Source organism: Nematolebias whitei, chromosome 15 (genome assembly GCF_014905685.2).
Source record: "Nematolebias whitei isolate Nwh7 chromosome 15, NemWhi1, whole genome shotgun sequence".
Classification (NCBI taxonomy): domain Eukaryota; kingdom Metazoa; phylum Chordata; class Actinopteri; order Cyprinodontiformes; family Rivulidae; genus Nematolebias; species Nematolebias whitei.
The window spans coordinates 4,306,390-4,319,937 of NC_056512.1; the positions used below are offsets into that span (position 1 = coordinate 4,306,390).

Genomic DNA, 13,548 nt, shown 5'->3' on the forward strand with positions numbered 1-13,548 from the left:
CAGGTTGTCCAGCGGAAAGTCTTTTGACAGAATATGGTTGTCTATAAAGACTTTTGGTTGTCTGCAACCTTTACAATAAAAAAGGCCAAAAATCTCAAGAAACATGTAATTGAATAAGTATATTGCATTATGTACAAAGTTTATTATGCACAAATTAGGGGTGCAGAAAAAAAAACATTTTTTTAAAGAATCTATATTATTAGTTCTGGCAATTCTGAACTGATTCTAAAGGCCCATGAATCGATTTTAAAATGCGTTAAAGTTTTATATTTTATTACACTCTTACACCCGAGCGTACTGCATATTGCATTATGTGTCCGCTCGGCTGCTGTAGAATTGAGCCGTGTAGGCCACCGTACAGCAGCTAGTTATCCAGCTCCCTTTATCTGAATGGAGCCTGTTAGCATGGAGGAGGGAGACAGCACGATTCATCCTGCTGCTTCGTCTTTAAAAATCATTTCAGATCCTACAATGTTCCGGTGGAAGACAGAGCTTAACAAGAGCACGGTTGTTTACAAGAAGTGTAAAATAAAATTGTACAGTATTTTAGAAATACAACAAATTGCACGGAAGATGAAAGCGAAGCAGCCGACCAGTGAACTCTGCAACAAACTTCCAGTCTTCTCCAAAGGCTGTGAAGAGTTCCCTCCATCTCCTGCTGTATCACAAAGATTTATGAGCACACAGCTCAGTGGAAGGTGAGGGGTTTAATTTTATTATTAATATGCTGGAAGCAACATACGTTACTCCTTCACGTAGTTAAAGCTCCACACAGCTTCACCATGAAACAAAAAATAACGTGGGAGAAGCTCTGATGCAGCTGCAGCTCAAAGGGAACTATTTTTTCTCATATTATACTAAAACGTATATAGAGAAGTTATACAACAAACTTAAAAATATAGCAAATGTTAGAGCAATTTAGATAAAAATAACTGTGAAGTCTGTATTTTATTATGAATTAAAGCTTAATGCACTATGGTACGCTGAAGTCTGTTTACTTTTGTATTTTTATACTGTATTTTGAATCATTTGTCTCTGACGGACTGGAGACCTGTCCAGGTGTCCCCCGCCTCTCGCACTCTTGCTGGACATGGGCACCAGTGACCCCCGTGACTCGAAAAGGAAGAAGTAAGTAAAGCTAATGGATGGATTAATTATTTATTCTTAGATTTTTATTTTTTAAATCCACGCAGCTAAGCTAACCTAATACTGGTAGTTTAAGTTACAGAATGTTATGCTCATCTATAGTTGTTCCTATTTTTGGTATAAATATAAAACGATGCAAAAAAGATTTGATACAGTAAAGAACCTAAAATTATTGTATTAAATAAATGTTCTATTTGTTTACATTGCTGTTTAATATTTTCAGCTTGTCAGTTACATAACTGAAACAAAATTTATGACCATTTCAATAGAAAAATTGTTTCTGAATCAAAAAATAGATTTTGAGTCAAATCGTGACAACAAAAATCGGAATCGAATCGAATTGTCAGATACTGAGAGATTCACACCCCTAGTTTTTTTTTCTTCATTCATTCAACCTTTATTTAAACAGATAAATCACATTGAGCCTCAAAGACTCATTTACAAGTGAGACCTGTTTGGACAGACAAAAACAGTGGTTAACTGGACACATGTAGGAGTTGGAGGCAAAAAAAATTCCTATCAGACTTTTTTTTCTTGCCTGAGAAAAAAGAAACCTCTGATATTAAAAAAACACCTCACACAAACAAGCACATAGTAACGTAGACATTCTGCAATCGGAGACAAAAGCGGTCAACAACGCTTATAGATGCTCTCGAGGTCACTGTAATCAGTCAATGTCCTCTGGTGAGATCCATAAACATTCTCGAGGTATGTCGAGAAATGGCCAAGAATAATATCTATGAGAATCCAAGAGTCCTGAAATGATGACACATAGTTTTTTCAGCTGGGTTTCATCTGGTTATCAGTTGGAAATTCCTCAGGGAGGGGGTGGTGAGCGTCAGATCACATGTTCTCCTGGCGGATTCAGATAAGATGGTCTTCAAGGACAACCAAGGCGACCAAATTTAGATAAACACACAGTTGTTTTGGGGACAGGCAGAACTTAATGACATCTACCTTGAGTCTGTGTTGGTCCACTCAGTTCTAAAATGTCCAAAATAACATGGCCACACCGATGGAATGTGACTGAGTAAAATCCACAAGATCTGATCCATTCAGCCCAAAGCATTTGAGTCCGGGTACACGAGACACGAACCAAGCCATCAAAAAGGCAAGCAGCGTGGTCGGGTCCAAATTTGCTGCTGACGACTTCCTTGATTGTAGATAAAACCAGCACCAGCCAAATCCAAAAAGCAGGAACCAGTTATGGAAAATCCAATTAAATATGCGTCCTTAAAATCCACAGATGGCAGCAGAGATAGACACATCATCACATTTGTATTTTGCTTTGTGTGTTACCTGTTGTTTTGTCTGTACAGCACTTTGGTTGGCCTTGTTGCTGTTTTAAGTGCATTATAAATAAAGTGGTATGGTATGGTAAGTCTTCCAGTCAATGAGATATCCAGCTGCGTACGTGCCAACAGGGTAAATCGGCTCGCCTAAAGCCTGTCTTCTCTTTGAAGAAATGTTGTAAATTGAGATGAGGGACCAACTGATCAAAACAAGTCCATAATTATGGTTTGGAAGAAATGCAAGAGAGTCTCACAGCAATTTCACAGACAGACAGAGCAGCAAAGCAAAGCGGAGAGGGAGGGAAGCATCCGATCTCGTGGGGAGCAAGTGGTGAAGTACAAATGTTCTCAAGCGGCCATCTTGTGGACTGCTTGGACCGTCCCAGCTCCTGAATGGCAGACTCTTTCAGGATCTACTTGAGTGGAACTTCCTCGTTCTCCTCATCCTCTTCCTCCTCAGAGACAACAACGTTCACTGTGGAGAATCCCACAGCGGCCCTCGACTGTGTCACACAAGCACATTTATCTTTTGTCAAAAAGAAAAAAAATCACAAACTGCTGCATTCAGGCTATGAGCCAGGGGCCATTACAAATGTGAAAAAAAGAAAAGACAAAAAAGTACAAACTCGCTTGGGGATTTGATCTTTTCTTTTTTGAAAGGTGTGACACCTCTCCCCGAAATGGCCACAAACCTAAGTCCAAGTGCATGTAAATGGTAAATGGACTGTACTTATACAGCACCTTTCTATCTTATTTCAAGATACTCAAAGCTCTTTACACTACAATCTGTGCCTCATTTACCCATTCATACAGCTCTATACTAGATCTCTACAAAGATAATTGAACAAATTATTCTAAAGTGACTAATCAGTGCTTTATCACATTCATACACTGATGGGACACACATCAGAGGCTATGAGGGGTTCAGTGTCTTGCTCAGGGACACTTCAGCATGTGACTGCTGGTGGATTCGAACCCCAAACTCTCGCATTGGAGGACGACTGCTCTAACCACTCAGCCACAGCCGCCCATGTGCACTGGGAGCAGATATACTTCCCGACCAAGCATCACTAGGGAAGTCTCTGATCATGTTTGACAAACTGGCCGGCCAGACGTCTGACAGTGAAGAAGGCAGAATGCACAAACTCTGAGTGGGTTTTGAAAAACTACTTCCTAAGAAGACTAATGAAGTTTGGTATTAACACCAGCATCCTCACTAACTTTTACACGTGCACCATTGACAGCATGGTGACAGGCTGCATCACAGGGTGGTACGGGAACTGCACCAGTCAGAAAGAACTAGAGAGTGTGGTGCAAACAGCAGAGGACATAACTGGTAGCAGTCTCCACACCATCCACATCTACCACAACCAATGTCTGCGTAAAGCACGCAGCAACATTAAGGACCACACCCACCCAGCACAAGGACTCTTCCGTCTACTACCCTCAGGCAGACGATACAGGAGTCTGCCATCGCGCACAAAAAGACTAAAGGGCAGCTATTATCCACAAGCTGTCAGATTACTGAACTACTGATAAATAACACTGAAAAACTGACAATAACTTTGCACCAAGCCACATCTGTGACAACTAATATGAATAATATTAGCTTGTGACAGCTAATATGTTTATTGCTGCTGCACTAGTATGATACAGTATCTGTATCTACCTTACCATCATAATTCATTCTCAGTGTCAGTACCTGTGCAACAACCTGTCACACAACCTATGTAGTTTTTTAGTTATGTGTAATGTATATAATGTGCTTTTTAGTAGGGCTGGGCCATATCATATCATTCACGATAATACCGGTAAAAAAAGCTTGCTCGGGCAAAAAAATTATGATATGATACGCTAATTTCATGACGTAATACATCAGGGCGCCCCACCCCTTTAACAGAACCGAGCACGCCAAACGACCGAACTGAATTGCGCACCCCCCCTCCACCTGTCGGTACTGGTGTAACGCTAATTAGTTGTGTGCAATACAAGCTAGCTAAAAAGCTAAAAACAAACAAAGCGCGGCTCAGCTGTCTCTCCATCCAGCTCTAAACTGCAGGTACAGACAACTCAACTGTCTCTCCCTCCACCTGCTCTAAGGTTGTTTTCACACCAGATGGTCCAGTAGACTCGGTTTGGTTGGGGACCAATATTCATGACCTTTTGTTACATTTGAGCTGGTGCGTTTGCATTCACACTGCACTGTGCAGTCGAGCCAACCTGTTCCCCCGCTCGCCTGTGGGGGCGCTGCACCAAGAACTAGTGAAAGAAACGACACAAAAACCTCTGAAGACACGTCTTCTTGTTCTTCTGGAAATAAAAACAAAAACGGAGTGGCATCAAGTTTTAGCAGTTTTAGGAGTTATATTTTGTCATTTTTCAAAAATTGACTCAGCATGAGCAGAAGATGAGACAGAAGACCATGGAGAATATTGTTTTTCCACACAAGGCAGCTGACGGCTCCATATGAGGTCAGAGAAATGTGTGTTTGTTTGTCCTGCGCTGTACCTCACTTCCTGCTTGTGGAGCGGGGTCCAGTCTGTTTACATTCACACTGTACTGGAACCGCGCTGGAGTTCTCTTGTACCGGACCGAGACCTAGGTTTTAGCCCGGGCCAGAGTTCGCTTTTTTGTTCTGTGACACAGAGTTCGATGGCGCGTTCACACCTCCCCAAACAAACCGGACTTCCTAGGAAAACGAGCTAGAGTTCAATTAAAGCGGACTAAACAGGGCTGGTGTGAATGCACCCTAACTGCCACTCGTCTTTTCTCTCTCTCTCTCTCCGCACCCCGCTCTGAGCTGCCGGTGCAGGCTGCGTCTCCCCCGCTCTAAACTGCCGGTACAAACACGTGCAGGTCTGTCTCTTAGTTCCACAGTCCATGGAGCAAGACCAGAGTCAGGTGATCAGAGACGGAGCATCAGAGAAACGAATCATTCCTGCAGGAACAAATGAAACACCACAAGCTTCAGGGTCAGATGATCACCTTGTTACAAGTTCAGGAAGTTTTGGCTCATTTAAAGGAAACATATATTTTGTTACATTTATGCTCAACAATCTTAAGCTTAATTTATTTAGTTATTTTGGGAAACTTCACCTGCATTTTAGTTTTTGTGGTGGATTTTTTGATCTATATTTTGTGCAGACGTTTTCATCTAAATAACAGAAGGATTATTTTTATTTTTATACTTGGAGACTGAATACTTTACTAAATAAAGTCATTTCAGTAAAATTACCCCTTGTTCTTTTAAATTTTATATAATACTGCAAAACAACATGTTAAGTTAATTTTGTCAAATAACTATGATTTCTGTTTTTTTTTGTTCTATCACAAAATGTATCGTTATCGTCAGAATGCTCTGAAATATCACGATATTATATTTGAGCCATATCGCCCACTCCTACTTTTTAGCTTATATTACTACCTTGAAATATTTCTTCATTCAAATTCATCCTGCTTGCACTGTTAAAATTCTACTGTTGTTTACTATTTTCTCATTAGGGCCTTGTAAACATTATATATATGTTTTTATACTTTTTGGTACTCTACTTTGTATCCTTATTGCATGCGTTAGTATTTCTTGTTTGTTGTTTGTTTTATAGTGAGTCATCCTGAACATTTCATTGTACTGTTAACCTTGTGTTAAGCTGCATATGACCAATAAACACAACTTGAGCATGAACTACAGTAAGGGGACACAGACTACGATTTGCACCCCGGCCCCATCCCCCCAGTGAGAGTGCCTCACTATTAGAAAAAAAAGCAACAAATTTAGGGATTTTCCCCCATGTTGTTTCCTCGTGCTGAAGAAAGGCGACTGCGAAATGCGGGCGATAAACCTCTGGGCTCTGAACAAGCATCTGAGAAAATACAGATTCAAAGATGCTGACTCACACCTTTCTGCTGCACTTCCTGCATTACAGCGATTGGTTTACATCAATCCACCTCAAGGATCCTTATTTTCACATCCTCATATATCCCTCACACAGAAAATACTCCAGGTTTACTTTTCAGGGAAAAGGTTATGAATACCTTGTACTCCCTTTAGGACTCTTGCTAAGCCGGAGTGTGTGTGTGAAATACACAGAGGTGGCTGTGGGTCCACTCAGGAGGCAGGGCATCTGAGTGGCAACTGGTTTATCACAGCATCCTCACATCCAGAAGCTGCAGGCCGGACAGCTGTATTAACACAGCACATAATGAATCTGGGCTTCAAAATAAACACAGGAAATGGTATTCTGCTTCCTTCTCAGAACATCTCTTTCATAGAAAGGAAAAGCTTTGTAAGCTCAATTATCCAGGTAGATAACAAAAAATCTACAATCATGTCATCTGGACCAGTTTCTTTAAGTGGGAAATGTTTCGTCCCCCATCCAGAGGACTTAATCAGTCTGTGGCCTGCCAACCAGATCTGTCCCATAGGTAGCCTTCATGGGACAGATCATGACAACAAAAATCGATTCAAATCTGTTTTTTTTCCTCTCTGTACTCCGGAGAAGACAGACATGTTTTCCCAGCACTCCGTACACCCCCCCCCCCCCCCTCGCACTTTTTCGTCCTGTGAACCCTTAAAGAGCCTCTTTTTTTCCTGTATACCTTCCTAATTCGAAGGATCAGTTGGTCTCTCAACAAAATTGATCAACTTCTCCCGACAGGAGTCAGGGTAAGGAGGACCCTCTTACCTCGACGGAAACAAATTGGATTCGTGATGACGACTGTTTTTTTGTTGTTTGGCTGGTGAAATCTGGTTGTCTACAAATTCATGTGGATGCGTCGAAGCTTGGCAGCACTCAGACTGAATTATGTGCAGTTGTGTCAGAGCTGGTGCAGCTGTTATCAGGACTGTGGACTCTATAGCAGCACATATGAAGGTGGGAATAATCTGGAGAAGCTGTGAGCTCGACTTTTGGAGTAAAGGATCAATTCGGCTATTTTGGAGTTCCATCAGAGAATATGTACCAGCGAGACTTTAAAGGCAGAAACAACAATTACAAGTTCTGCCTGACCCAAAGTGTGGCCTTGATGCCGGACTTATCTCAACTCCTCCTGGAATGTTTGGAAAACAACAAAGATGCTTTGACTGTTTCCTCACCCCTCCCTTCCCCAAGGCCGTGGACATGTAACAGAACCTCACCTGAGCTGAAGATGAACGTCACCTCTTATCTGGACAATGGCTGAGGGGGGGCTCTGGACTATGCTACGACTTTCCCTTAAAAAAATCAATGTTTTCACCACCTATATGTTCATGTATAACGTCTGTTTATGTTGCTTTGCTGTGGTAGTTTTTTTTTATGCCTCAAATCGTGCACCGTCTAGGACACGGAGTGAGAGATCTTTTTTTTTATACCGTCTCTCCTCATGTTTTCTTTCCTTTTCTTATCTAAGCAAAATATTATTCTGAAGAAGAATAAGAGGGCCACGCTTTCATAGAAGCAGCTTCGTGCACTCCGCCCATCTTTCAGACAACTGTACGTACATGTTCTCATTGTATTTCGGTGCAATGATAATAAAGTTTATTCTGATTCTGAAATATTTCAACACTTCAGTGGTCAAAATGGCAGAACTTAAGCATTTCCAGTTCAAACAATGTGGGGCGAGGCAGTGTAGTGCTCTGGTTTACCTCTGGTGGTGCTGTGTCATATACAATGTATGAAGTAGGTGGTTGGTGCATGCCCATTGCTGTCTCTCTTTATATCACCAATATACGTGTTTGATTACACACGTGCTGCACATGCTGATGGTCTACAGACTAATATATTGAATGAATGCGTGTGACATATTTCTTCTTTCTAATCGATCATAATGGACGCTGAAAATTCACAGAGGTGAGGCAGAATATACCTTGCCGCACCGATAGGGGCAGTGCTGCCTCATAGTTTCAGTGAAGCAGGTACAGTCGCTGAGCGTTCTTCTGTTACACAGAGGGGCAGCAGGGGTGAAGCAAACCGTACACTCATTTAAATTTGTTTAGACAAAATGGAAGATCTCAAAACTAAAGGATTTTTCTAAACTAGATTTTCAGTCGAAACAGAAGGTATTAGAACCTGATCGACACGGGAAAAGATTTTTCCATCCATCCATTATCTTTACCCGCTTCTTCCATTTTGGGTCATGGGCGGTGCCCGTGTCCAGCAATCACTGTGTGAGGGGCGAGGTACACCCTGGATGGGTCGCAAGTCCATTACAGGGCCACATAGAGACAAACAAACATTCATTCTGTCACTCACACTTAGGCACAATTTAGAGTCACCAATCAGCCTAACATGCATGTGTGTGGGAGGAAACCGAAGTACCCGGAGAAAACCCACGCAAACACGAGAAGAACATGCAAACTTCACACAGAAAGACCCCAGGTCAAACCAGGGACTGAACACAGGACCTTCTTGCCGTGAGGCAACAGTGCTAACCACTGAGCCATCGTGCTGCCAGGAAATCCCCCGCTGTTCTTCTCCAGTGTCACTTCTACCCACTTGAATATCTTCCACCAAAAACATTTAGGTTTACAGTACTTCATTCCTTGTTAATTTCCAGTCCAGAAAAAACAATCATCTCCAAAATGTCTAACAATTGCTTTTGTTTCCAGATCCATGACAGAGGCAGGTCTTTTTTGTTACACCCCTACAGGATAAAATAGTAACAAGATGACCAGCTGATTTGAGTACCTACCTGTAGGCAGGTGTAAACACAATTGGCTAGATAGACAGCCTGGATGGTAAGTGATGGTGCAGGCAGCTCCAAGTCATGAGGAAGAGGGCATCGCTGAAACAGGGTGACCAGAGCACTGACATTTCCGAGCATACTGCAGAGCTCCTCCAAAAACCAGGCCCCGTCCCTGGAGGTCAAGTCGATGAGTTGCTCTCCAGCACTAGCTGCTGCCCCCTCCATCACCAGGTTACGTCTGGGAAGGGGAAAAACAAGACCAGAGAGAAAAACTGGATCTTTTACTGCTTTTCCTGTTTCAGTCTGCACCTGACAAAATGATCCACATTTCATTTCAAGATCAATTTAAAACATTTGTTAAGATTCAGAAATATTCAAAATCTATAAACTTGAGCTTATAATGAAGGAATCACCCACCACTGAAGGTCATTTTAAGATAGAGACGACAGCTGTTACTGTTTGGTTCAACATGGAAGATAACATGATGCACAATCTCATGTAATAACTGGCATGATCTGTTTGTCATCTGAGAATTAGTTGTGAATGATTTAGCTGCAACTACACATTTTATCTGTAAACTCCACTGCCATAATTGACATATCTCCCAAATTTCACTGAAATCCAACCTGTGGTTTCTTAAATATTTTGCTAACAAACGAGATAGATTTCAACAGGAAATGTCTATGTTTTCAGCAAAAATGTCACAAAATATGTTGTGATGTAAGTATGTTTTGAGGAGAATGCTCAGCTACAACTAACTCAAATTTGAGCTCAATAACTTTAAAGTTGACTAAATGAAACCATTTTTGTGTTGGACGAAGTCAGAACGTGACAGTCATCTTGAATTGGGTGTTCATGTTGTGACATGAGTGGCAGCACACAGCTACTGAAACAGATGTGCAGCTCTTGTTGTACTAAAGAATCAACCACCAGAGGGTGTTTTATAGACTTTATTTTACTGTTCAACACACACAGACAGAGTGAACCCCACAGGTCTTCATGACAACTACCTCCTTCACTCATGGTTACTCTACCGAATGACCTAAAACAAACTAACTCATAATGAACACATAAACTAGGCTAAGAAGAACAGACTAATCACTAAAAGAACAATGCTAAACAGATAACCGAAATGATTAACAATGAACATAAATTTATCCATAATTATTTTTTCCTTCTTTCCCTCCCGCTCCTTTCCCTGCTTCTGTTCTTTGTCCTGTGAACCTTTTTAGAGCCGCTCTTTACATATCTCCTGAATGGTAAATTATGGATCTGATCAGCTGGTCTCTCAACCCAATTGATCAATTTTTTTGGACGAAAAGACAGGGTGAAGGAAAGCCCTCCTGCCCTGATGGGGCACTTGCAGCCGGATACACGATGGATTCCTGGGGGCAGTGGAAGGTCGTGTGTCTGTCCATATTGCTGGTCGAGGATGTAGAAGACGCAGGGTCTTCCCTGAAAGAGATGACGTCTAGATAGGAGCATATGTTGTTCTAGAACCTGAACATAGTTCTCTGCATTAATGGTGCCTTTCCAGACATGCAAGCTGCCCATGCCACAAGCGCTCATGCAACCCCATACCATCAGTGATGCAGGCTTCTGAACGGAGCATTGATAACAACTTGGGCTATCCTTGTCCTCTCTGGTCCGGATGACATGGCATCCCAGTGTTCCATAAAGAACTTCAAATCGTGACTCATCTGACCACAGAACAGTCTTCCATTTTGCCACACTCCATTTTAAATGACCCCTGGCCCAGTGCAAACGTCTGAGCTTGTGGAGCTTGCTTAGAAATGGCTTCCTCTTTGCACTGTAGAGTTTCAGCTGGCAACGGCGGATGGCATGGTGGATTGTGTTCAATGACAATGCTTTCTGGAAGTATTCCTGAGCCCATTCTGTTATTTCCTTGACAGTGGCATTCCTGTTTGAGGTGCAGTGACGTTTAAGGGCCCAGAGATCACGAGCATCCAGTAGAGTTTTATGGCCTTGACCCTTACGCACAGCGATTGTTTCAGATTCTCTGAATCTTTTGATGATGTTATGCACGGTTGATGATGATAACTTAAAAGTCTTTGCTATTTTACGCTGGGTAACACCATTCTGGTATTGCTGCACTATCTTTCTGTGCAACAACGGTGGAATTGGTGATCCTCTTACCATCTTGGATTCTGAGAGACACGGACACTCTGAGAAGCTCTTTTTATACCCAATCATGTTGTCAATTGACCTAATTAGTGTTAAATGGCCTTCCAGCTGTTTGTTATATGCTCAATTTCCTTATTCCAGCCATTTATTGCTACTTGTCCCAACTTTTTTGGGATTTGTTGACACTGTGAAATTTTAAATCAACGTATTTTTACTTTAAAACGTTACATTTACTCAGATTAAACTTTTGATCTGTCATCTACGTTATTCAATTCAATTCAATTCAAAAATACTTTTTTTAATCCCAAAGGGAAATTATTTGTTGTTGTAGCTTGATATCCTCATTTCATTAAGATATGTTAAAGATACTGATGGCTGTAGGCAGGAAGGATCTCTTGTAAAGGTCCATCCCACAGTGGATCCTAAGAAACTGGCTGCAGATGCCGTTCGATCCGTCCACCCAGACTCGGCTGGCCTCTCGGTTCCCCTGGGCTGCAGGACCGCCCGAAAGCCGGGCAGAACTCCTCCCAGAGCGATGGCCACTCCTCCCAGAAATCTGCCGAGCTCCTCATCGCTGCAGACAGCCAACTGTAGGTGCCGAGGGACGATCCTGTTCTTCTGCTGTCATGAGCTGTGTTTCCTGCTAGTTCCAGGATCTTAGTGGTCAGGCACTCGAGCACAGCTGGCAGGTTGCTCAGAATGCATCCACAGAGCCTCCTTTTCAACTCATTTGAGATTTGGGGCTGTAGTTGAGATATTATTTGAGCTTTTGAGATGTTAATCAGCTGCTGTTGGTTGTAGAAAACTGCCTTGTTGCCATGGTTACGCATCATAACAAATGTCCAAAACTAAAAAAGTTTCAGTAAAAATCCTTCCAGCTGTACAGCATCTGATAACAGAGGAAACAATCATCCAAAAAATGTGATTTATATCCAGAAAAAAAGGAATTAAAGTTTCCAAAAGCAAAATCCCAGAATGAAAGTATCAGAGCTGCTCCAACATGCAGCCACCTGGAGAGGCGCAGTTCTAGAATATATTATTATACTACGAATATAATTATATTACGAATAAAATATTGACATTTGCCATCTCCACATCATTGCATTCAGTTTTTATTCACAATTTGTTTAGTGTCCCAACTTTTTTGGAATCTGGTTTGTAAATACGCTGGAAGCAACGTACGTTATTCCTTCACGTAGATAAAGCTACACAGAGCTCCAGCATGAAACAAATAATGAGGGAGAAGCTCTGATGCAGCTTCAGCTCAAATGTAACTGTTTTCTCTCATACTAAAACTTAGATAGACAACTTATACAACAAACGTAATGTAATTTGTCTTTTTAACAGGTTGAAGAGGACAGATGAGACATTGTCTGGAGCCAGTTCTAAATGATATAATTTAAGGTTTATAAATTACAGTTCAGAAAAGATTTTGTGCAGGTTTGCACAGTTTGAAAATTTGTTAAAGATTTACCAAATATGAATCAATATGGTTAAGACTGTGAAGTCTGTATATTTCATATTAGGTTAAGTTTTGAAAATATATCAAATGTTAGAGCAATATGGTTAAAAAAAAAAACTGTGAAGTTTGTATTTTATTTTCAGTTAAAAGTTTAATGCACTATGGTAGGATGAAGTCTGTTTACTTTTGTATTTATATATTTTGAATCATTTGTCTGTGATGGACTGGAGACCTGTCCAGGTGTCCCCCGCTTCTCGCACAGTGATGGCTGGAAATGGGCACCAGTGACCCCCGTGACTCGAAAAGGAAGACGTGGGTAAAGATAATGGATGGATGGATGAATTATTTGTTCCTAGATTTTTATTTTTTTTTATCCAGGCAGCTAAGCTAATCTAATACTGGTAATTTAAATTACATAATGTTATGCACACCTATATTTGTTCCTATTTTTGGTATAAATATAAAACGATGTAAAAAATTTGATACAGTACAGCACACCAAATGACTTTAAGAACGTGTCTGGGCTTCATTTTCTGCATGTAAACGCTCGTAGCCTTCTGAAAAAACTGGATGCTTTGAAAATTCTGATCAGTTCCTCTGGGGCAGATGTTATCGTTATTTCTGAAACCTGGATCAACAAATCTGTAATGAATAATGACCTGGCAATCAATGGATTTAACAACTACCGCTGTGATCGTTAAAAGGGGGGGGGGGGTCGCTGTTTACATCAAAGATTCTTTGGTTGCTAGTCTTGTGTCTTCTAAAACAATTCCAAACCAGTTTGAAGCCTTATCTGTAAACATCACCTTGAATGGAGGCCAGAGTTTAACTGTAGTCTGCTGC

At 41.3% G+C, this 13,548-nt stretch overlaps 1 protein-coding gene across 1 annotated transcript in view; it reads right to left on the reverse strand.

The window, feature by feature from the left end:
- Window positions 1–13,548, reverse strand: part of LOC119421942 (serine/threonine-protein kinase SMG1) — a 36,270-nt gene that overhangs the window by 14,612 nt on the left and 8,110 nt on the right. The window contains exon 3 of the mRNA XM_037689304.1: window positions 9,105–9,336. Coding sequence (XP_037545232.1) covers window positions 9,105–9,336 — 232 coding nt within the window. The remainder of the gene's footprint in view (window positions 1–9,104; window positions 9,337–13,548) is intronic.